Raw genomic sequence first — 23,624 nt, 5'->3', positions numbered from 1 at the left:
GTGTTTATTTTTGGATTTTTGAATCCTGTGTTCCCAGAGGGGAATTCTCCCTTTTATAGGGTCTTGAAATGTGTGCCCAGTACTATGTTTTTAGATACCTAGGGCTAACTAGGCTTGCCTAGGAATTTTGGCCATTGAAGGCCACATTCCTAGTTGGCAAACTCTCTACCACGTGTCATGGCCTGATTGGTCCACCTTAGACCCCTCACGAGGTGACACGTGGCGGACTCTGGTTGGTCCACGTGCATGACACATGGTAGAGTTGGATTGGTCCACGTGGCGGAAAAAATCCACTAATCAAGTGAGGTCCAGTGATCAGAATGCCTAGCTGGAGGCCGCTTCCGATCAGTATTATTAATGTATAATTAATATTGCAACTTAATCTTGACTGAACACTTCGGGTCACACCTAATCGAGTAACCGAAACGACGAATTAATCAGAAGGATTAAATGAGTCATTAGAGTATAACGAACATAGACGTCGGATTCCGAGCTTAGAGCGTCATAAGTCGAGTCGAATTTAGGAATCGGCGAGACGAGAAATCAAGCAAACCACAAGTTACAAATATACCCCTAGCCTCGGAATGCCCCGAGCAATCCGAGGGCCAAGGGAAATATGGCTAGCTAAGTGCCACTACCGTAAGGTAATGCTCAGTCGTAACCTTAACATGCTTAGCATGGCCGAGCATGCTGGCCAAGCATGCCTTGTGCGCATTGCAAAGCAAGCATGGCTAGTCGCGCTTGCTAGGCAAGCCATCAGCCAACCAAGCTCCATCGCAAGGCCAACAACAAACATATTCTTGCTGAGCCTCACACATGGTCGCAGCAGCTAGTTGGGCGTAGCTTAGCACAAACATCGCATCAGCTAGGCGCTACCTACCAAAAGCAACGCAGCAGCAGCCCGCATTGCGTGCCTGGCTTGCTGGCTGTGCATGCGAATATGCGGGCTGGCTGGCAGGCCCAGCGATGGCGCTAGGCGCCAGCGAGGTTGCCTTGGCTTCTTAGGCAGGCCGCTAGCTAGCACATGCTTATTGGCTTGGTTTGTTGAGGGATTGCTTGGGGATCAAGGGGTGGATGGTCCCCCCTTTGTGGTCCTCACCTAACCCCTTGCTCTCCACTTGACACTTGTTGTTTGTTGATTCATTTGCATTTTAATTTGATTTTAGAATTAAATTAAATTTAATAAATGCCTGTTTACCAACTCTCCCACATTGATGGGAGATTGGAATTCAAGGGCTCCTTTCCCTATAAATACCAATCGTTTGGCATTGGGAAAGGGCACTTGAGTCGTGAACTTGAAAGGATCTCCACAAGCGAGAACACTATTGTTCTAATACTCTAAGTTCTTTTGGTCTAGCCCCAACAAAGCTTCGGGGTAGGGGCCGTTCGGGTCGGGTCTCGAGGGTGAGAGTCGTTGGAGGCTTGCACATTTGCGAAGCTCTACGCTTTCAAGTACGAGCTTTAAGATAGAGCGAAGCACGCATCAAGGGTGTGATTGTCAATTCTTTCTCTCTCTTTGTTAATTAATTATGTTATTGCTAAGTAATAGGAAAAATTCATGGCAATAATCCGACCTTTAGCCCATTCTTCTTTAATAATTCGATCTTTGGGGGTCTTTAATTTTTATTGGTCCCATTTGACCAAAAACCAGTTGAAGAGGTAATTTTTTTTTAAGTTTAATTTACACGTGTCACAATTTGATTTGTCCAAAATTAAAAAAAAAACCACACCCCTGCCACGACCCCTACCACCATTCCATCTCCTCCTCCCCTTCACGCAACTCCCCTCTCCCCCAGCGTAGAAATCGGCCGGCCGGCGTCCACCTCACCCATCGCCGGCCGAACCACCTCCAATTACTCCGACCTCCCCTTAATCGTCGCCCCACCCATCTCAAACGAATCCTAACCTGCGAAAACCGCAACCAACCTCACCCCTCCTTCACCACAACCCCTTCCCGACCACCGCAACCCCGAAACCACCTTTACCATGTTTTCCGGCCCCCATGAACCATATTCCCCCATCTAACACCACCAAATGGGCTGCTGTGGTGGCAGTGAGGAAGCGAGTGAGGGAGATGCGGGGGCGGGGGTGGTTCGGTTTGCTGGTGATGGTAGGGCAAGAGCGGGGGAAGAGGGAAGGGGAGAAAGGAGAGGGAAGAGGAGGTAGGCCGGTGGCCGCCGGCGCGTTTGCTGGAGCACGTACCAACGGCAGGAGGCTGGCCTGCGCTGGTGGCTGGGCAGTGGCTGGCTGTTTTATTTTTTTTTTGTTATTTTTTTTTGTTTTTTTGTTTTTTTTTGTTTTTGTTTTTTTGTTTTTTTGATTTTTTTTAATTTTTTTTAACCAATCACAGGCCGCCACGTGTCATGTAACCTGTTATAACAGGTTACATGACCGGTTGGGACCAATAAAAGTTAAAGACCCCCAAAAATCAGATTATTAAATATTAATCGAAAGGTCGGATTATTAAAAAAGAATGGGCTAAAGGTCAGATTATTGCCATGAATTTTCCTTAAGAAAATATGCATGTTAGTTACTTTATTTATGTTCGGATTTATGGAGGGTTTCAGTCCGCGTAGTTTTGGGCACTACAAAACCCAACAACAATAGTGTCGTGTCATGTCATTTTCATACCCATGTTTTAAATTAACCTGATTTTTCGTGTCAGGTCATGTCATGTTGTCATGTCTTGTTAGTTTTGTCTGCTCTAGTTCAAAGTTCGCTCCCTGAACTAAGTAGCGAGCAGGAGGATAACTGTTCGGTCGTACATCGCAGAGAACTAGTGAGGGGTACCAAGGATCTCTTAGGTACTTCTCTTTGACACTCTTGCGAGCAAAATAGAATAGAGTGGAAGGCCCCAAGGCTCTCTTGGTTCTGCCCCACTTGATTCCTCAACATGTAAGCCCTCACCCTTCTAAGTGAGCGGCATAAAATCAAGCCCTCACCATTCAAAGTGAGTGGCATAAAATCAAGCCTCACTAGCAGATTAGGCGTTAAAACAATAAGCACACAAGTAGTGAATAATAAACCTCTAAAAGTGTGACCAAGTGAAAAATAAGCACACATATAGTCTACAAAGTTAAAATATGTTCATCCAAAGCAAGGAGAGCAACAAAAGAAAATTTATCAAGGAGTGATCAAAATTCCTTGTTTAAGTTCAGCCCGTAATTTCTCAAACTCCGGCGAAAGTAATCAAAATTCCTTGCTCTAGCTTGTTATCTCTCAAACTTCAGCGGGAGTAATCGAAATTCCTTGTTTAAGCTTATAATTTCTCAAACTTCAACAGCAGTAATCAAAACTCCTAGCTCCAACCCGTAACTTCTCAATCTTCAACGGGAGTAACTGAAATTTTTCGCTCAAGCTCGTAATTACAGTCCTTCGCGTAATCAGCAATGACAACTTTATCACCTGGTAACTTATCTCTCTAAGTCTTAGAACTGCGGAAGCACTCCTAAGACTTGGGGGGCTAGTTGTATGAAGGGAACCTCAGTCAGACGGCCTATTGAGTAATTACCGATAAGGTTACGATCTCAAAAGAGCTGGCATGAGTAACCTCATACCACCTCATGGGGGGGGGTAGTTGTATGGGATAGCTCCTGCTGAGCAATTCTCTTGTTCACTCAAGGGATGAGTGACGACCAAAAGAGCTGGCATGTGTCACCTCATACCATCTCTTGGGGGGCTAGTTGTATAGGGTAGTTGATGCTGAACTATCTCCCGCTCTCAGACACTCCGGGGATGACGCGCCTGGATTACAATTGTGTAACGGCTCAGTCTAAGGTCACCTAAGTCTACTACCACTGGCCATAATGGCTTCGGTTGAGGACTCGACCAGGATGAGTCAGTCACAAGCTCCGGTTGCCACCTCGACCAGGGTGAGTCAGTCACAGGCTCCGGTTGCCAGCTCGACCAGGGTGAGTCGGATATAGGCATCGGTTTCCAGCTTGACCGGGGTGAGTCGGTAATAGCTGCGGTTGCAAGCTCGACCTAAGTAAGTCGGCTACAGGCTGGCCACTGAAATTAGGGTTATCATACACTATATATACTCCCACAAATGCCACATAAAGGGGGTTGATAAATCTCTCTCTCTCTCTTTAAGCATATTAAGATTTCTACTCTCTTAAAAGGAAAACCCTTACTTAGCCATCGGAGGGGGGTTCCTCGAAACCACCCCTGAGGGAAGTTTACGTTCTCTCTCTTGTAGGTCCTCTAGTGGTGCCGACGGAGGATCTAGCGGTTCAGCGCGAGATCCCAGCAAGCAGCCTGAGACTCCAGCAGTGCAGTTATTGTTTCGGATATTCCCATCGGAGTATACCCAAAACACAATCTAATATACTTTTAGAAACCAAATTTCTTTAAACATAATAAATAATTTCAAACCATTCAAAACAAGATATAGAATCGATCCTTCAAATACATTTATTAAAATCAATTCCTTTAAACATACTTTATTTCATAATTCATAATTAAAACCAATTTAATTCAATCGCCTATAAAATCATATAAAACATGCTTATTCAATCTAAGCAATTTCGCAGGTATTTAGCCACCTAAACGTACCTCCGAATCTCAATCAACACTTCTCACTTTCAAAGTTCAATCACGAATACACCTTGCAATTAACATAACCATAAGGTTATCACAACATCCTTAGACATAAACCCAAATCTAATGTGCATGGACTATAAAACTCTTTTAAAAGAATAATACTTTAATATAAAATTATAGCTTTGAAATAGGTATTTATATTTTAGACAACTAACCATGATGAAAATAAAGGAATAGGATTAAAGATAATTGAATTTGCGTTGAAAAGAATAGGCAGAACTTGCAGAGGCTATAACTCCTTCAATATAACTCCGAATTGGGTGATTCATGAGCATAACCTCAAGGAATGTTCGAGAGAAATTTTTTTTTTGTGAAATAGAAAAACCCTAAAACTGACCAAAAGTGCCCGAAAATTAGCTCCAAAAATATACAGGTTGATTTTATTTTTAAAAAGAGGAAAAGAAATGTAGGAAAAGGTTGAGGGAAAAGAAGATTAAGAGAGAAGAAGAGAATTGAGTTTTGGTGTGAAGAATATGAGAAGTATGAGAGGGTATTTATAGGCTCATCAATGAAAGGATTAAGGTAAGATTTTGTAGGAAGAATTATGGTAAATGTAGTTTAAGGAATTACTTGGAAAAGAGAGTTTAAGAATTAAGGAAGGTTTAGTTTATGGTGATTAAGAAATAAAGAATTAAGGTAAGTAACTTGATCATGAAATGGAAGATGGCAAGTGAGCTTGCTTGGAGAATAATCAAGAAGGATTTAAGGCAATAAATTGTATGATCAAATCTTTGTGAGATGGAAAATAAGAAATAAGGAAATTAAAGAAGATAATTAAAATACAAAACTACCAAAATAATCAAACCAAAATTAGCATAAGATGGCTGAAAATATTGAGCCTATTCATGCTCTCATATTTTCGGACCTCATTGCTTAGTCTTAGGAAATATTTTGCTAGATTTTAAGGATTAAAAATAATTGTGTAAATAATAAATTTTGTAGAAAATAATTAATTAAAAAATACCAACTTTAAACTAATTAATTAATCATTAGAAAATCCATATATATATATATATATATATATAAATAATATATACATACACACACACACACACACACACATATATATATATATACACACATACATATTTACATACATACATATATATATATATATATATATATATATATATATATATATATATATATATATATATTTTTACACACACACACACATACATATATCTACATATATATGTATACATATATGTGTGTGCATATGTGTGTGTGTGTGTGTGTGTGTATAATCTGGTTTTTTAAATAAAATGAATGGATGATAAATCTTATCTAAAATCAAACTAACAATTAAGTTTTAAAAATGTTTTTGGCGCCAAAATTCAAAAATAATTTTTTTTTACTGAAATACCCCTTTTAGAAAATTATTAGAATTAATTAATTAGAAAATACGTCTTAAAAATATGGGGTATTACATATTACCTCTATATATGTCCTATCAATAATAGAAAAGGTTTCTCCATGATGTTAAATATTATTTTTGGGATGATCCTCTTTTTGTTTCCTGCGTGTGCGATTGGATAATATCACAGGTGTGTCCCCGAATGGGAAGTGAATGGCATCCTACATCGTTCATCCCAATCAACAATCTAATGGCTTCAAAGAGATTAAGGGGGTAAAGAGGAGAGCAACCAAGACAACCACCGGTTTCCATGGCCGATTTGGAGCTTCAAATCCAAGGATGAGAAGAGGTGGTGGTTGCTAGCCTTAAACAAAAGCAAAGAATGCTAAATCTCATCAATCGGCAGGTAATTGCTACCCATTTTGTTCCTCATCCTACTTTAATTACTCTAGGAATAGATAAGCAAGTAGAGAAATTTTTTAAAGGAATTGGCATGACTAGTTTCTTTGAAACGGTAGAGTTTATTTCTACTTTTAATTTGATAAAATCAAAGTCACATGCTTTTCATGTTCAATTTTGTTTGCTAAACAATGATGTGAGGTTGTGTTTAAAGGATTTTGGTAAATTGTTTGAATTAAAAGTCGATAGACCACCCACTCCACCTAGGGATTTTAATGGTGAGGTACACATGGCCCTTATGGTTGTCTTTGAACGATTTTGGCAACGATTTGTAGGCCCCACAATCTTTGGGAGGCATGAGCCGACTAATGTTAGGGGGGATGAGCTAGAACTCTTAGTCTCCTATTTGAAATCTGAGTGTGGGAAGCTTAACATGCAGTTAAAAACAACCCAAAATTATCAATGCAGTGCTTAGGCTTCCGAAACCTCGAGGGCGAGAACCCCTATTTACTATGGTGGGTTAGTGACCCACATTGCGTTAAGTTGATTGGATTTGAGCCTAATGACCACAGGAAGGTTGATATAGCAGTCGTTAGTGTCATGGCCAATATCCTCATGGAAGTGGCAGTATTTGTCTTTATTCCGGTTTTTGGCTGGACCTTTCAATGTTGCGTGCTTCTCAATAATTACCTAGTCTTTTAACTCCATGAGGATGGAGTAGCAGTCTTTGTCAAACTTGTTCTGTGGGACGTACGATTTAAACTCTTTCTTTTTCTTCTGGGACGGGTGATCATAATCGTCAACTGCCCAGATTTCTTTTCTCTTCTTGCTTTCTTAAGCTTTGTGAGCCGGCTGTTCTTGTCGACTCCCTTTTTGTTTGTTAGACTTCTTTGAGTCCGATTGCTTGCTAGTGGAGCAAATTGGTCGCCTATATATAGGCTTCCGCCTCCATCAATGGGTCATGAAGAGTGAAGATCCTCTTCCGGACGAGGTCGAACTTGAAAGCCGACCCGTCTTTCACACCCTTGACGAAGTCTGTGTAAGCAACATTCTCAAACAGTTCTTGGATCTGGATTCTCACCAGATTTAACCACCTCACATATGAGCGGAGCCCTGTCTCCCTGTTGTACCACGTCCAAATCAAGGCTTGTCTTTTGGCAAGTATGTTCATTGAGAAGTTTGAGGCGAACAAGAACGCAAGCGTCCTAAAATTGTTGATGCACCAAGCCGGCAAATTGCCCAACCACTGCTAGGCAATGCCCTTCAGAGTTGCTGGGAAACACCTGCACTATAAGGCGTCATCTAACCCTTACAAGTACATGAGGTGGGTGTATGCCAACAGGTGGTCTTCTAGGTTGGTGGCACCATCATAAGTACCCACCATGACATTCTTAACCTTGGCCGGCTGTGCCGCCTCGGTTATCTCTTTGGAAAACACAGAAAGTTGTTCTCCAAGTTTTAGCAGACGGAGCTGCAAGTTCAGTGGCTAGACGTTTTATGCCGCCAGACCCCTGAAGAGAGCAGACTACTTGTAAGGCTGGGCATACGGCCGTTATGGCTGTTAAGGCACATACATCTGAGGACCTATATGGACGGACGGGCCACCTGAAAGGCTTTCCTGTATAGATTGAGAACACCTCATCGAGGTATTCTTGAAGCTGTCTGGGAAAGTCGACGTTGAAGCCAAGTCAGACAGTTGTTGGTTTCTTCTTTGCTTAATAATAAGTCGAGCATCAGAGATAGTGTTCTTGCTGCCATCCGGCTGTGTATGCTGGATGGCCTTCCTTTTTCCCGGCTCGAGGAGGTAAAACTTGGTCCAATCAATCAAAGGTTGGGTCCCCTCTAATGTTTTTGGGTGGGATTTGGCTCCCTGTCCTTGACCGACTTAGCTTTCTCAAAGCGAAAGGGCTTCTTGTCAGGCTGACCCTTGCTGGGACCAGCCGTCTTCCTGGAGATTAGGTCCTTCGTCTTTCCCTTGTAACTTGTCATGAATTTTATGAACTCGCCTCGGGTGATGTAAGTAGATTGTCCTGCCGCCTGAGACTGGCCGGAGGTTTTACTCTGTTTCTTGCTGTCTTTGGAACGGATGTGCCTGGTAATGAGGGATCCATCTATGGCCGTATATGTTTTAACCTCTGAATCTGTATCATGGTCTGAATAGACCTCAGCTGTAGGCTGCTTATCCTCAGGAGGTGGTACAGTCTCTTGAGAAACCATCTTATAGGTACTCTCCCCACATACGGCACCAAAATGTTTTAGTGTTTTTTGTCCCCCGTGAGAGTTACGTCACCAAGCCTGATTTCCTGCCGGCTGTATCTGCAAAACAACGAAAGCTCCGGGTGTTCAAAGTTTCGCCTCCGATGATCTAGTTAGAAAGTGTTCGGAGTGATATAATAGTGTGAAAGGTAAAAGTGGATCTTCTCGAATTCCGAGATCAAGTGATTTCTCTGTTTTCAAGAGAATTGATTGTGTGTAATAATTGTACCCGTCCCCAAAATGGGAGAAATCTCCCTATTTATAGGGTCGTTAGTGAATGTGCTCCTATCTAGGTCATTCTGACCTAGATTTGGGAGGTTGCGCCATTTTACGGCTTTTCTCGGGAATTGGACCCAGAAAGCCGTCTTTTTCCCTACTGATTGGGAGTGCCACGTGTCAGCTGAGAAATGGTTCATTTTAAACATCTCCTAAGATGACATGTGTCACCCTCTGATTGGGCCACGTGGTCTGGGTATTTTTTAACCAAAACACCTTCATTGACTTGGGAGTGTAGCTATGAGTAGCTACTCATCATCATCATCATCCATCCTTGCATAGCCACGACCACCTCTATGGCTATAACCGGAACCTCCATGACTCGAACCACCTGAAAAAGAGATAGGATCCACATTCCCACCTAACCCTCAAAAAGGAACATCGGCCCCATAACCATGGATAGATGAATAGTCCACATAAGAACCATAAATGTTTGGGGCGGTGTATCCTCCTTAGGGAGGTTGAAACCAATCGGGAAGCAATGTTCGGGAAGGATAGCACCTCGGCATGCATAATCATCACACATGCGATATAAACCCCTCCCTAGGTTTCTCTCAACATGCCCTACCATCCTATCAAGGGACCCCACCCTTGTGTCAAGGTATCGAACCTTTCCTTCTACCCTTCTTTGCCCTCTATTGATCTTATCAAGTTGGCCCCTAAAAGCCGAAAATTCATATGGTTCATTATGGTCAATGTTATTATAGTCATGAGAAGAGGAGGGGATATCTTGCATATAAGGTTGGGGTTGGGGGTCAAATTGAGGTGGGGGTTGAGGTTGGAATTGTGGTGGAGCTTGAGGGGCTTCCCGAGCTTCCTCTTCAATGTCAATAACATAGGTGTAAGATCTCATACCCCTATCAAACTTAGTCATAGCGGGGTTGGGCAATTTGAAAGCTCGGTCTCTCCTATTCGGTTCTTTATGGACTATCCACCATAACTGATTAGTCCGACTCAAACCATGGGTAGGTTGAACCCAGTTAAGCCCCCCCTAAGTAGCTTAGGTCAACTAAGGTGCTCATATCAACCTTCCTGTGGTCATTAGGCTCAAATCCAATCAACTTAACGCAATGTGGGTCACTAACCCACCATAGTAAATAGGGGTTCTCGCCCTCGAGGTTTCGGAAGCCTAAGCACTGCATTGATAATTTTGGGTTGTTTTTAACTGCATGTTAAGCTTCCCACACTCAGATTTCAAATAGGAGACTAAGAGTTCTAGCTCATCCCCCCTAACATTAGTCGGCTCATGCCTCCCAAAGATTGTGGGGCCTACAAATCGTTGCCAAAATCGTTCAAAGACAACCATAAGGGCCATGTGTACCTCACCATTAAAATCCCTAGGTGGAGTGGGTGGTCTATCGACTTTTAATTCAAACAATTTACCAAAATCCTTCAAAGACAACCTCACATCATTGTTTAGCAAACGAAATTGAACATGAAAATCATGTGATTTTGATTTTATCAAATTAAAAGTAGAAATAAACTCTACCGTTTCAAAGAAACTAGTCATGCCAATTCCTTTAAAAAATTTCTCTACTTGCTTATCTATTCCTAGAGTAATTAAAGTAGGATGAGGAACAAAATGGGTAGCGATTACCTGCCGATTGATGAGATTTAGCATTCTTTGCTTTTGTTTAAGGCTAGCAACCACCACCTCTTCCCATCCTTGGATTTGAAGCTCCGAATCGACCATGGAAACCGGTGGTTGTCTTGGTTGCTCTCCTCTTTACCCCCTTAATCTCTTTGAAGCCATTAGATTGTTGATTGGGATGAACGCTGTAGGATGCCATTCACTTCCCATTCGGGGACACACCTGTGATATTATCCAATCGCACACTCAGGAAACAAAAAGAGGATCATCCCAAAAATAATATTTAACATCATGGAGAAACCTTTTCTATTATTGATAGGACATATCTAGAGGTAATATGTAACACCCCATATTTTTAAGACGTATTTTCTAATTAATTAATTCTAATAATTTTCTAAAAGGGGTATTTCAGTAAAAAAAAAATTATTTTTGAATTTTGGCGCCAAAAACATTTTTAAAACTTAATTGTTAGTTTGATTTTAGATAAGATTTATCATCCATTCATTTTATTTAAAAAACCAGATTATACACACACACACACACACACACACATATGCACACACATATATGTATACATATATATGTAGATATATGTATGTGTGTGTGTGTGTAAAAATATATATATATATATATATATATATATATATATGTATGTATGTATGTATATATGTATGTGTGTATATATATATATATGTGTGTGTGTGTGTGTGTGTATGTATATATTATTTATATATATATATATATATATATATATATATATATATATATATATATATATATATATGGATTTTCTAATGATTAATTAATTAGTTTAAAGTTGGTATTTTTTTATTAATTATTTTCTACAAAATTTATTATTTACACAATTATTTTTAATCCTTAAAATCTAGCAAAATATTTCCTAAGACTAAGCAATGAGGTCCGAAAATATGAGAGCATGAATAGGCTCAATATTTTCAGCCATCTTATGCTAATTTTGGTTTGATTATTTTGGTAGTTTTGTATTTTAATTATCTTCTTTAATTTCCTTATTTCTTATTTTCCATCTCACAAATATTTGATCATACAATTTATTGCCTTAAATCCTTCTTGATTATTCTCCAAGCAAGCTCACTTGCCATCTTCCATTTCATGATCAAGTTACTTACCTTAATTCTTTATTTCTTAATCACCATAAACTAAACCTTCCTTAATTCTTAAACTCTCTTTTCCAAGTAATTCCTTAAACAACATTTACCATAATTCTTCCTACAAAATCTTACCTTAATCCTTTCATTGATGAGCCTATAAATACCCTCTCATACTTCTCATATTCTTCACACCAAAACTCAATTCTCTTCTTCTCTCTTAATCTTCTTTTCCCTCAACCTTTTCCTACATTTCTTTTCCTCTTTTTAAAAATAAAATCAACCTGTATATTTTTGGAGCTAATTTTCGGGCACTTTTGGTCAGTTTTAGGGTTTTTCTATTTCACAAAAAAAAATTTCTCTCGAACATTCCTTGAGGTTATGCTCATGAATCACCCAATTCGGAGTTATATTGAAGGAGTTATAGCCTCTGCAAGTTCTGCCTATTCTTTTCAACGCAAATTCAATTATCTTTAATCCTATTCCTTTATTTTCATCATGGTTAGTTGTCTAAAATATAAATACCTATTTCAAAGCTATAATTTTATATTAAAGTATTATTCTTTTAAAAGAGTTTTATAGTCCATGCACATTAGATTTGGGTTTATGTCTAAGGATGTTGTGATAACCTTATGGTTATGTTAATTGCAAGGTGTATTCGTGATTGAACTTTGAAAGTGAGAAGTGTTGATTGAGATTCGGAGGTACGTTTAGGTGGCTAAATACCTGCGAAATTGCTTAGATTGAATAAGCATGTTTTATATGATTTTATAGGCGATTGAATTAAATTGGTTTTAATTATGAATTATGAAATAAAGTATGTTTAAAGGAATTGATTTTAATAAATGTATTTGAAGGATCGATTCTATATCTTGTTTTGAATGGTTTGAAATTATTTATTATGTTTAAAGAAATTTGGTTTCTAAAAGTATATTGGATTGTGTTTTGGGTATACTCCGATGGGAATATCCGAAACAATAACTGCACTGCTGGAGTCTCGGGCTGCTTGCTGGGATCTCGCGCTGAACCGCTAGATCCTCCGTCGGCACCACTAGAGGACCTACAAGAGAGAGAACGTAAACTTCCCTCAGGGGTGGTTTCGAGGAACCCCCCTCCGATGGCTAAGTAAGGGTTTTCCTTTTAAGAGAGTAGAAATCTTAATATGCTTAAAGAGAGAGAGAGAGATTTATCAACCCCCTTTATGTGGCATTTGTGGGAGTATATATAGTGTATGATAACCCTAATTTCAGTGGCCAGCCTGTAGCCGACTTACTTAGGTCGAGCTTGCAACCGCAGCTATTACTGACTCACCCCGGTCAAGCTGGCAACCGGTGCCTATATCCGACTCACCCTGGTCGAGCTGGCAACCGGAGCCTGTGACCGACTCACCCTGGTCGAGCTGGCAACCGGAGCTTGTGACTGACTCATCCTGGTCGAGTCCTCAACCGAAGCCATTATGGCCAGTGGGAGTAGACTTAGGTGACCTTAGACTGAGCCGTTACACAATGGTAGTCCAGGCGCGTCATCCCCGGAGTGTCTGAGAGCGGGAGATAGTTCAGCATCAATTACCCTATACAACTAGCCCCCCAAGAGATGGTATGAGGTGACACATGCCAGCTCTTTTGGTCGTCACTCATCCCTTGAGTGAGCAAGGGAATTGCTCAGCAGGAGCTATCCCATACAACTACCCCCCCATGAGGTGGTATGAGGTTACTCATGCCAACTCTTTTGAGATCGTAACCTTATCGGTAATTACTCAATAGGCCGTCTGACTGAGGTTCCCTTCATACAACTAGCCCCCCAAGTCTTAGGAGTGCTTCCGCAGTTCTAAGACTTAGAGAGATAAGTTACCAGGTGATAAAGTTGTCATTGCTGATTACGCGAAGGACTGTAATTACGAGCTTGAGCGAAAAATTTCAGTTACTCCCGTTGAAGATTGAGAAGTTATGGGTTGGAGCTAGGAGTTTTGATTACTGCTGTTGAAGTTTGAGAAATTATAAGCTTAAACAAGGAATTTCGATTACTCCCGCTGAAGTTTGAGAGATAACAAGCTAGAGCAAGGAATTTTGATTACTTTCGCCGGAGTTTGAGAAATTACGGGCTGAACTTAAACAAGGAATTTTGATCACTCCCTGAGAAATTTTCTTTTGTTGCTCTCCTTGCTTTGGATGAACATGTTTTAACTTTGTAGACTATATGTGTGCTTATTTTTCACTTGGTCACACTTTTAGAGGTTTATTATTCGCTACTTGTGTGCTTATTGTTTTAACGCTTAATCTGCTAGTGAGGCTTGATTTTATGCCACTCACTTTGAATGGTGAAGGCTTGATTTTATGCCGCTCACTTAGAAGGGTGAGGGCTTACATGTTGAGGAATCAAGTGGGGCAGAACCAAGAGAGCCTTGGGGCCTTCCACTCTATCCTATTTTGCTCGCAAGAGCGTCAAAGAGAAGTACCTAAGAGATCCTTGGTACCCCTCACTAATTCTCTGCGATGTACGACCGAACAGTTATCCTCCTGCTCGCTACTTAGTTCAGGGAGCGAACTTTGAACTAGAGCAGACAAAACTAACAAGACATGACAACATGACATGACCTGACACGAAAAATCAGGTTAATTTAAAACATGGGTATGAAAATGACATGACACGACACTATTGTTGTTGGGTTTGTAGTGTCCAAAACTACGCGGACTGAAACCCTCCCAAAATCCGAACACAAATAAAGTAACTAACATGCATATTTTCTTAAGGAAAATTCATGGCAATAATCTGACCTTTAGCCCATTCTTTTTTAATAATCCGACCTTTCGATTAATATTTAATAATCTGATTTTTGGGGGTCTTTAACTTTTATTGGTCCCAACCGGTCATATAACCTGTTATAACAGGTTACATGACACGTGGCGGCCTGTGATTGGTTAAAAAAAATTAAAAAAAATCAAAAAAACAAAAAAACAAAAACAAAAAAAAACAAAAAAACAAAAAAAAATAACAAAAAAAAAATAAAACAGCCAGCCCCTGCCCAGCCACCAGCGCAGGCCAGCCCCCTGCCGTTGGTACGTGCTCCAGCAAACGCGCCGGCGGCCACCGGCCTACCTCCTCTTCCCTCTCCTTCCTCCCCTTCCCTCTTCCCCCGCTCTTGCCCTACCATCACCAGCAAACCGAACCACCCCCGCCCCCGCATCTCCCTCACTCGCTTCCTCACTGCCACCACAGCAGCCTATTTGGTGGTGTTAGATGGGGGAATATGGTTCATGGGGGCCGGAAAACATGGTAAAGGTTGTTTTGGGGCTGCGGTGGTCGGGAAGGGGTTGTGGTGAGGGAGGGGTGAGGTTGGTTGCGGTTTTCGCAGGTTAGGATTCGTTTGAGATGGGTGGGGCGACGATTAAGGGGAGGTCGGAGTAATTGGAGGTGGTTCGGCCGGCGATGGGTGAGGTGGACGCCGGCCGGCCGATTTCTACGCTGGGGGAGAGGGGAGCTGCGTGAAGGGGAGGAGGAGATGGAATGGTGGTAGGGGTCGTGGCAGGGGTGTGGTTTTTTTTTTTTAATTTTGGACAAATCAAATTGTGACACGTGTAAATTAAACTTAAAAAAAAAATTACCTCTTCAACTGGTTTTTGGTCAAATGGGACCAATAAAAATTAAAGACCCCCAAAGATCGAATTATTAAAGAAGAATGGGCTAAAGTTCGGATTATTGCCATGAATTTTTCCTATTACTTAGAATAACATAATTAATTAACAAAGAGAGAGAAAGAATAGACAATCACACCCTTGATGCGTGCTTCGCTCTATCTTAAAGCTCGTACTTGAAAGCGTAGAGCTGCGCAAATGTGCAAGCCTCCAACGAATCTCACCCTCGAGACCCGACCCGAACGGCCCCTACCCCGAAGCTTTGTTGGGGCTAGACCAAAAGAACTTAGAGTATTAGAACAAAAGTGTTCTCGCTTGTGGAGATCCTTTCAAGTTCACGACTCAAGTGCCCTTTTCCAATGCCAAACGATTGGTATTTATAGGGAAAGGAGCCCTTGAATTCCAATCTCCCATCAATGTGGGAGAGTTGGTAAACAGGCATTTATTCAATTTAATTTAATTCTAAAATCAAATTAAAATGCAAATGAATCAACAAACAAAAAGTGTCAAGTGGAGAGCAAGGGGTTAGGTGAGGACCACAAAGGGGGGACCATCCACCCCTTGATCCCAAGCAATCCCTCAACAAACCAAGCCAATAAGCATGTGCTAGCTAGCGGCCTGCCTAAGAAGCCAAGGCAACCTCGCTGGCGCCTAGCGCCATCGCTGGGCCTGCCAGCCAGCCCGCATATTCGCATGCACAGCCAGCAAGCCAGGCACGCAATGCGGGCTGCTGCTGCGTTGCTTTTGGTAGGTAGCGCCTAGCTGATGCGATGTTTGTGCTAAGTTACGCCCAACTAGCTGCTGCGACCATGCGTGAGGCTCAGCAAGCATATGCTTGCTGTTGGCCTTGCGATGGAGCTTGGTTGGCTGCTGGCTTACCTAGCAAGCGCGACTAGCCATGCTTGCTTTGCAATGCGCGCAAGGCATGCTTGGCCAGCATGCTCGGCCATGCTAAGCATGTTAAGGTTACGGCTGAGCATTACCTTACGGTAGTGGCACTTAGCTAGCCATATTGCCCTTGGCCCTCGGATTGCTCGGGGCATTCCGAGGCTAGGGGTATATTTGTAACTTGTTGTTTGCTTGATTTCTTGTCTCGCCGATTCCTAAATTCGACTCGACTTATGACGCTCTAAGCTCGGAATCCGACGTCTATGTTCGTTATACTCTAATGACTCATTTAATCCTTCTGATTAATTCGTCGTTTCGGTTACACGATTGGGTGTGACCCGAAGTGTTCAGTCAAGATTAAGTTGCAATATTAATTATACATTAATAATACTGATCGGAAGCGGCCTCCAGCTAGGCATTCTAATCACTGGACCTCACTTGATTAGTGGATTTTTTCCGCACGTGGACCAATCCAACTCTGCCATGTGTCATGCACGTGGACCAACCAGAGTCTGCCACGTGTCACCTCGTGAGGGGTCTAAGGTGGACCAATCAGGCCATGACACGTGGCAGAGAGTTTGCCAACTAGGAAAGTGGCCTTCAATGGCCAAAATTCCTAGGCAAGCCTAGTTAGCCTAGGTATCTAAAAACATAGTACTGGGCACACATTTTAAGACCCTATAAAAGGGAGAATTCCCCTCTGGGAACACAGGATTCAAAAATCCAAAAATAAACACATGCACATTAATTGCTGAGCATTAACTCCAGCTTTAATTGCACCTCTTAAGAGCTAAGGCTCGGATTTCAAGGCTGTTTGAGATAGACGGATGATCACTCCACTCCTAAGAGGAGCCTGATCCCCCTTTACGTTCCGCACTTTATACATCCGAACACGTTCTAACTTGATCGTTAGAGGCGGAGCTCCCACCCCCAGATGTTTTGTAGGTACAAGCGTCCAGAGTCCAGTCTTGGTGTTGTAACTCTCCACAGGACATCCAAAAAACCCTGAAACATTTTGCGTCATCTGTGGGGAGAGTACTTCTATGATAGCTTCACAAGAACCTGTACCGCCTCTTAATGAGAAACGGCTTATGGCCGACGCACAGGTCTATACTGACCAAGATACAGATGACGACCTTGATGTCGACACATACGTTGCCCCTGATGGGTCACTAAGAACTAGACGCATCCGTCCCGCCGAAAGGAGGGAACGGGGCGACAAACAGGCGGGTCCAAGCGAACCAGACGTCCAGCTGATTGGTGAACCCCAGGCAGCCGAAGGCTCTGCCCCTATCACTTGAAACGAGCTCCTAGACTCTCATGACAAGTTTCAAAGGGGAGATTAAGGATTAAATTGTAAACGGACGGCTGTCTCCACCAAGGATCAGTCGCCTAAAAAGCCATCCCAGTTTGGGAAGAACAAGCCGGTCGAGGACCGAGAGGCCACTCCTTACCCCAAACCTAAGGAGGGACAGAGGCCCTTGATAAATTTAGCCAAACTCCGGTTCCCTGAGCTAGGGAAGAGGAAGGTCATTTGGCATGTTCAGCCAGATGGTTCAATTCAAAGAAAACTTATTCTGATGCCCGGATGTTAATCTAGCAGAAGAAGAACATACAACTGTTAGAGTCGGGCCCTTCGGCCTTTTGGTAACTCGCTCTTTTTCTTTCTCTGTTTCTTCCTCGTCATCCTTATCACTGCGACGACTCTTGGATGGTTTGAGGAAATTGCATTCTCGGGCCTCTCTTTGGCTGCCCAAGATTTTTTCGGAGCGTCCTTCGTCTGAAACGTAGATCATTGCTTGATAATATGTCGAGAACACTCTTTGAACGTCATGGATGAGGGGTCTCCCCATAATGACGTTGTATACTGACGGGGCATCGATGACCAAGAATTCGACCATGATGCTTCGTCTTGCTCGGTCTTGGCCGAGGCTGACGGGAAGAAGAATTTTCCCGTCTGGATATGAAGAAGAGCCGTTGAATCCAGTGATCGGGTAGGGAACTGGAGTTAAGTGCCTGCTCTTCAACTTCAGCTGGTTGAATGCCTTTCGGAAAAGTATATTCGCCCGCTGCCAGCGTCTGCCAGTGTCCGATAGACGTTGTGGTCTGCAATGCTCGTCATGATAACCAATGGGTCATCATGGGGGTATACCACCCCCCTGCAGTCTTCGGATGTGAACATCATGTTCGGCACCGGAGACTGTGGCTTTCGGAATTCGGCATGGTGAATCTGATGGGTCAGCCCCCTTAGATGGCCCTTCAGTGCATTCCGAGAAATACCCCCGGAAATGGTTAAGATGTCATGGTTTCCTCCCTCGAGAGGTTTTTCCCTTTTCCGATGGTAATCCAGATCCTGCCGAGAGTCTCTCTTAGCTTTCTTTTCTTCGTGGTATTCCGCGACATATTTCATTAAGTACCCTTTCCGGACCAGTTCTTCAATCTGGTCCTTCAGCTGGAGGTAATCCTCGGTGCGATGTCTACGTGATTCATGGAACTCGCACAATGATCTTTCCCCTTCTTCTGATGCCAAGAAGGAGGCGGCTTCGGTTTCTGGAATCTTCCCTCCTCCCTTGTTGCACTAAATATCTTAGTACGTGGTAAGGTGAGAGGGGTGTAAGATTCAAACTTTCCCAGATAGGGAGCCTTGTCCTTCTTCGGCTCTGTGGTCGAGGGTGGTTCAGAGGCTTTTGCCTTCCCTTTCCTCGACCCTGGAATTTTGGCTGGCTGCCTTTTTGGCTTTGCAAGTCCTAAATGAGATTGCAGCTTGGCCTTGTTCCATTCCTCGGCTCGGATGAATTTATCCGAAGCGTCGAGGGCTTCTTCTAAGGTCTGCGGGGGATGCATGACCATGAAATCCAAAAATTTTCCAGCTTGTAAGTCAATCCGTAGTGCGAATACGGCTAGGCTCTTATCCAGACTTGTGATTCTGGACAACTCGTTGCTGAAGCGAGTCAAGTAATCTCGGAGACTTTCGTCTTCCGCTTGCTGCAGGCCCATGAGCTCTGCAGTGGTTTTCTCTCGGCGATTAGCCGTGGAAAACGTGCTCTTGAACTTGTTGGCGAGATCACTCCAACCCGTTATAGAGCCTTCCTTCAGCCCTTTGGTGATCCATGATTGGGCAACACCTTTAAGGGTTGTAGGGGAGTATTTGCACCAGGTAGCTTCGGACATGGGGTTAAGGTACATATGCCCCTCATATGAGGCTATGTTGTCCTTTGGATCCGAAGTACCATCGTAAGTGATGTGTGCCGGAATTTTGACTATTGGCACATGTTCCTCCAGTATCCATTTATGGAAAGGTGAACTGGTAGGAACCATCACGGCTTTTCCCCTCTGTCTTTCCGAAGGAACCTCACTCTTCCCTCTCAGAGAGGTGGAAGTGAGGGTTGTCCCTCCGCGTTACAATTTTGGGCGAGAACCTTCAGGATAGGTGAGACGGCTGTGAATGCCTTCTCCCTTTCTCCTAGGCGCTCGTAAACGCTTCGGCGAGAAGCGTTGTGGTTGCTTGGAATTGTCCTTTGAGTTTCAGACTTGGGAATTCTTGAAGTGAACGGAGTCCCCTCGCCGTTTGGGTCTTGTCTTACCCAGGCTTTTAGCTCTTTCGCTCCCCTCTCCCTTGGAGAGTGAAATACGCCCTTCCCCTCCCGAACTCAGTTTACTCTTCCAGCTTTCTGACCTCGGCGGGGGTGAAGGAGGAGTGGTATGCACGGATGGGAGGCGTCCACCTAGGGCTTCATGAACTCCATGCAGACAGCCACTGCCCTCGCCACCTCTTCAGTCGAAGGAACGGTGGGAAGAGTTGAATGCATGCTTTGCGAAGGACTCTGCTTATGAGCCTCGCTCTCCCTTGGCGAGTTCCCAGCTTGGTGATCCCATCGGGAGGGAGATCCCTCGCGCATATTTTCTCCTCTCGGAGAGTTAGAAGCAGACGGTGAAGGTGTCTTATCGATCCTCACCGTTATGATGCCCATCTTTCTCGTTTTTTTGGAACTTTTGGCACTCTTAGTCATTCTTTGCGTTGGCTAAGATTGGTATGAGAATGTTGGCTGAATTTTTGTAAGTATCCCCACAGACGACGCCAAATATTTTCGATCAGAAAACAATGGACCTTCAGTAGGTCCTTCGGATGAGTGGAGACGAAGCCCAATTCGAGTGATGACCAAATTGAGGATTTCCTGCACAGCTGAAAAAACGTAAACTGGCCTCGAGGGTTGTGCCGAAGAAGGCCCCTCCGATGCCGAAGTCAGTACGAGTGTAAGAACAAGAGAGAATAGCTATGCAAGAGAGTTTGTTACTTGAGGCAATATTAGTGAATGAATGTAATTATGAAAGAATGTGAGCTTTTATACCTTGTTCCAATTAAGTGGAATGGGCTTGAGGAGTAAAATAGGCTGCCATTTGACTGGGCCTTGTTTTCCCTGACTTGGCTTTAGAGTTTGAGGGTTGAACCTTGCCTATTGGGCTTTGTTTATTTTCATTTGTGGACTGGGCCCAAATACAAGTTATTTGGACCCCAAACATTAGGTATATAAAATAGCGACTTATCACCTAGGAGACGCGTGCTCGACTGTCTAATATCATGATTTAAGTACATTATTATTATTTTCAAAAATAATAAGAATTGAAACTATTTGAAAGCTTGATCGAGTTTGTGTGGTTGCTTTTGCATTAAAGTTGGTGTTATAACACCTTGGTCTATGGTCAAGAGGTCCGAAATTTTTAAGCTATTGCCCATAGTTGGGTGATCTTGAGTTATACTTGGTTTATCATTGAGTTATGTATTGCTTTACGCAATTGTAATTTATGAGTTGAGTTGCTTATGTGAAATGGCATTGAATTGATTGATTTATATGTGTAAACAAGAAGATAATAATGATTGATGATATGAGGAATAAATTCTTTTGATTTATATTATTTGAAAGGTGATGGAAGGTTCGAAATTTTGGTGTCTTGATGCTCATAGTTGAGTCATCTTAAGTATACTGGTTGATTGTGAAAGGAATGGTGTCCTTCCAACAAGTGTATTCTTCCGATAGACGGTTCAGAATTATTACGTAGCTAATTCTTCAGTAAGGTCAAGTGACCAGAATGCCTAAGTTGAGGCTGTTCCGATTAGTAATATCAATGTACAATTAATGTTACAGCCTAATCTTAACTGAACCCTTCGGGTCGAACCCAATCGAACCACCGATCCGAGACGACGAATTAATCCGAAAGGATTTAATGAGTCAGCAGAGTTTTACGAATACAGACGTTGGAAACCGAGCCTAGGGCGTCGAGACCGAGCGTCACAAAATCACAAGCGACAAGTACGAGTGTAGCCGTAGCACCACAATGGTCTAACCATGTGGATGCTAGGCTAGTTCGAGATAGCATGCACCTAGCATGGCTAGGCGCAAGGTTTAGCACACTAGGTGTGCTAGGCGCACCATCCCAAGCTCAAGGTGCACCGTCGCAGCCTAGGCGCACCATCACAGCCCATCGCATCCCATACAACATCACTAGGCGCACCATGCGTGCCGTAGGATAGCTGGGCACCATCGCAAGCCAAAGAGCATCACTAGGCGCACCATGCGTGCCCTAGGATGGCTGGGCACCATCGCAACCCAGGCAACATCTCTAGGCGCACCATGCGTGCCCTAGAATGGCCGGGTGCCGTCGCGGCCCTAGCACAATGCTGGACGCATGGCAGGACCACACGCACCAAGCATAGCTAGTGCTAGGCACTAGCGCATGCGTGGTGCTTGGCCGAGGCTTATGCATGCATAGTGCATGGTCATGCCCGAGGCTGGTGCGTGTGGCTGTGCGAGTGTATGCGAGGGAGAGCTAGCAAGCAAGCAGCGTCAAGCTAAGCATGTGTGGCTTGCTAGCAGCACGCATGCTAGGCATTGCGTGCTAGAGGGGCTGGATGCGTGGTGCGCATGGTGTGCGAGAATGATGCAAGGGAAAGGCTAGCATGCGTGGCTCGCTAGCAGCACGCATGCTGGCTGTGCTAGCAATGGCGCTACCCTGTGCGTAGGCTGCTGGGGGGCAATGCTAGCAGCGCCCAGCGCCAGCACACAAGCATCAGCACCAGCCAGCAGCAGCACGCACTGGTTGGCTGGCTGGGTGCTGGGCAGCAAGGCACTGCTAGCTGGCAGCCCTAGCTGGCACGCTAGCAGGCAGCCAGCTAGCCTTCCTTGAGCCGGTTTTTTGCAAGGGTGTGGGGACCAAATCAAGACCTTCGGGAGCAAGGCATATGGTCCCCCACCTAACCTTTTCCACCACTCTTTTGCATGTGATCATGCCACTTGTCGAAATGTGATTAACTTGATTATTTATTTAATTTGGAAATTAAAAAAATGATTTATTTTCACCACTCCCACATTGGTGGAGGATGAAAAACCAAGGGTTCATTTCCCTATAAATACCATGCTTGGGTATTGGGAAATGAACAAACTTGAGTGGAATTAAAAAGACAACTCTAATTAAGAGTAAACCTTTGATTTGTAAAACTCATAGTTATTTTGTCCGGGTCTTGACTAACCTTTAAGACTTAGGACGCTCGGTTCGGGTCGAGGGTACGATCCGTCGGAGATCTCGTGTTTTCGGGATTTTGAAGTAAGAGCTCTTTGGGAGCGAAGCACGCAACAAAGGTATAATTCTTGTTCTTAACCTTGTTTGATTAAGTTTAATATGCTTGTTAATTGTTTTAATTAAGGGGCGAGTCTTGGTGGGTTTCCTTCCGCGTAGTGTCGGGTCACTACGAAACCCTACAGATTGCTACGTATTGCATCATGCAAATGGAATTCATTGAGTTTTGATTTGAATTGCTCATGTCAAATACTATTCATGGGTTTATTGAAGTGATTTATTTGTATAGATGTTGGATTAATTCAAAAAGAAATTCTTTAATATTATTACTTGAAAGGTGAAGGGATTAGTATGTATTAATGATTTTGTGACTAGAATCACTACCTTTGTTCAATCTCTTTATGAGAAATTTGACCTTGAAATGTTTACTCAACCACTATGGCTAGTACTATTATCTTTAGCCATTTACATATTAAAGTTAAAAAGTATGAACCTTTATTTGAGAATGAGAAGCACCATCATGACGGAAAGTGGCTAGCAACCTTGACCCGATTCAAAAGTGATTTGTGCTACCTTAAATTTTACTATGAACCTAGGAGGAGAGTTGTGGAACCACCAAAGTTGGGGAGAACCAAACGTTGAAAGAATTTGACCAACTTCATTACTTGAACTTCCAACTACCTTTTGTTTATCCGAGACTTCACAAGGAGTTTGTTTCCCTCATTGATGAATCTATAAAACCTTTTGAAAGGCATAAGAATTATCCTTCTCCTACAACAAGTTATGAGACTCCTACCTCATGTAGACATCCAAGCTCAAAAGTCAATTTTCATATTGTAAAAGGCCCAAAATTCATGATGTTTCATATTCATATATAAGATTACCAAGCCTAAAGTATCATCCACCTTTTCTCCAAGGGT

At 43.0% G+C, this 23,624-nt stretch overlaps 1 protein-coding gene across 1 annotated transcript; it reads right to left on the bottom strand.

The window, feature by feature from the left end:
• Positions 1-18,579: 18,579 nt before the first annotated feature.
• On the bottom strand, positions 18,580-19,449 carry LOC110726040. The gene has a single exon (XM_021905508.1). It carries the CDS (start codon positions 19,447-19,449, stop codon positions 18,580-18,582), a length of 870 nt encoding a protein of 289 aa, XP_021761200.1.
• Positions 19,450-23,624: the final 4,175 nt, after the last annotated feature.

Source organism: Chenopodium quinoa, unplaced genomic scaffold (genome assembly GCF_001683475.1).
Source record: "Chenopodium quinoa cultivar QQ74 unplaced genomic scaffold, ASM168347v1, whole genome shotgun sequence".
NCBI classification, from domain to species: domain Eukaryota; kingdom Viridiplantae; phylum Streptophyta; class Magnoliopsida; order Caryophyllales; family Amaranthaceae; genus Chenopodium; species Chenopodium quinoa.
Note: the sequence above shows the minus strand (reverse complement) of the source record. Positions and strands in the feature narration are given on the sequence as shown.

Coding starts and splice junctions, on each gene's coding strand:
- LOC110726040 (XM_021905508.1), bottom strand. CDS start 19,449: ATGGTTCCTACCAGTTCACCTTTCCATAAATGGATACTGGAGGAACAT.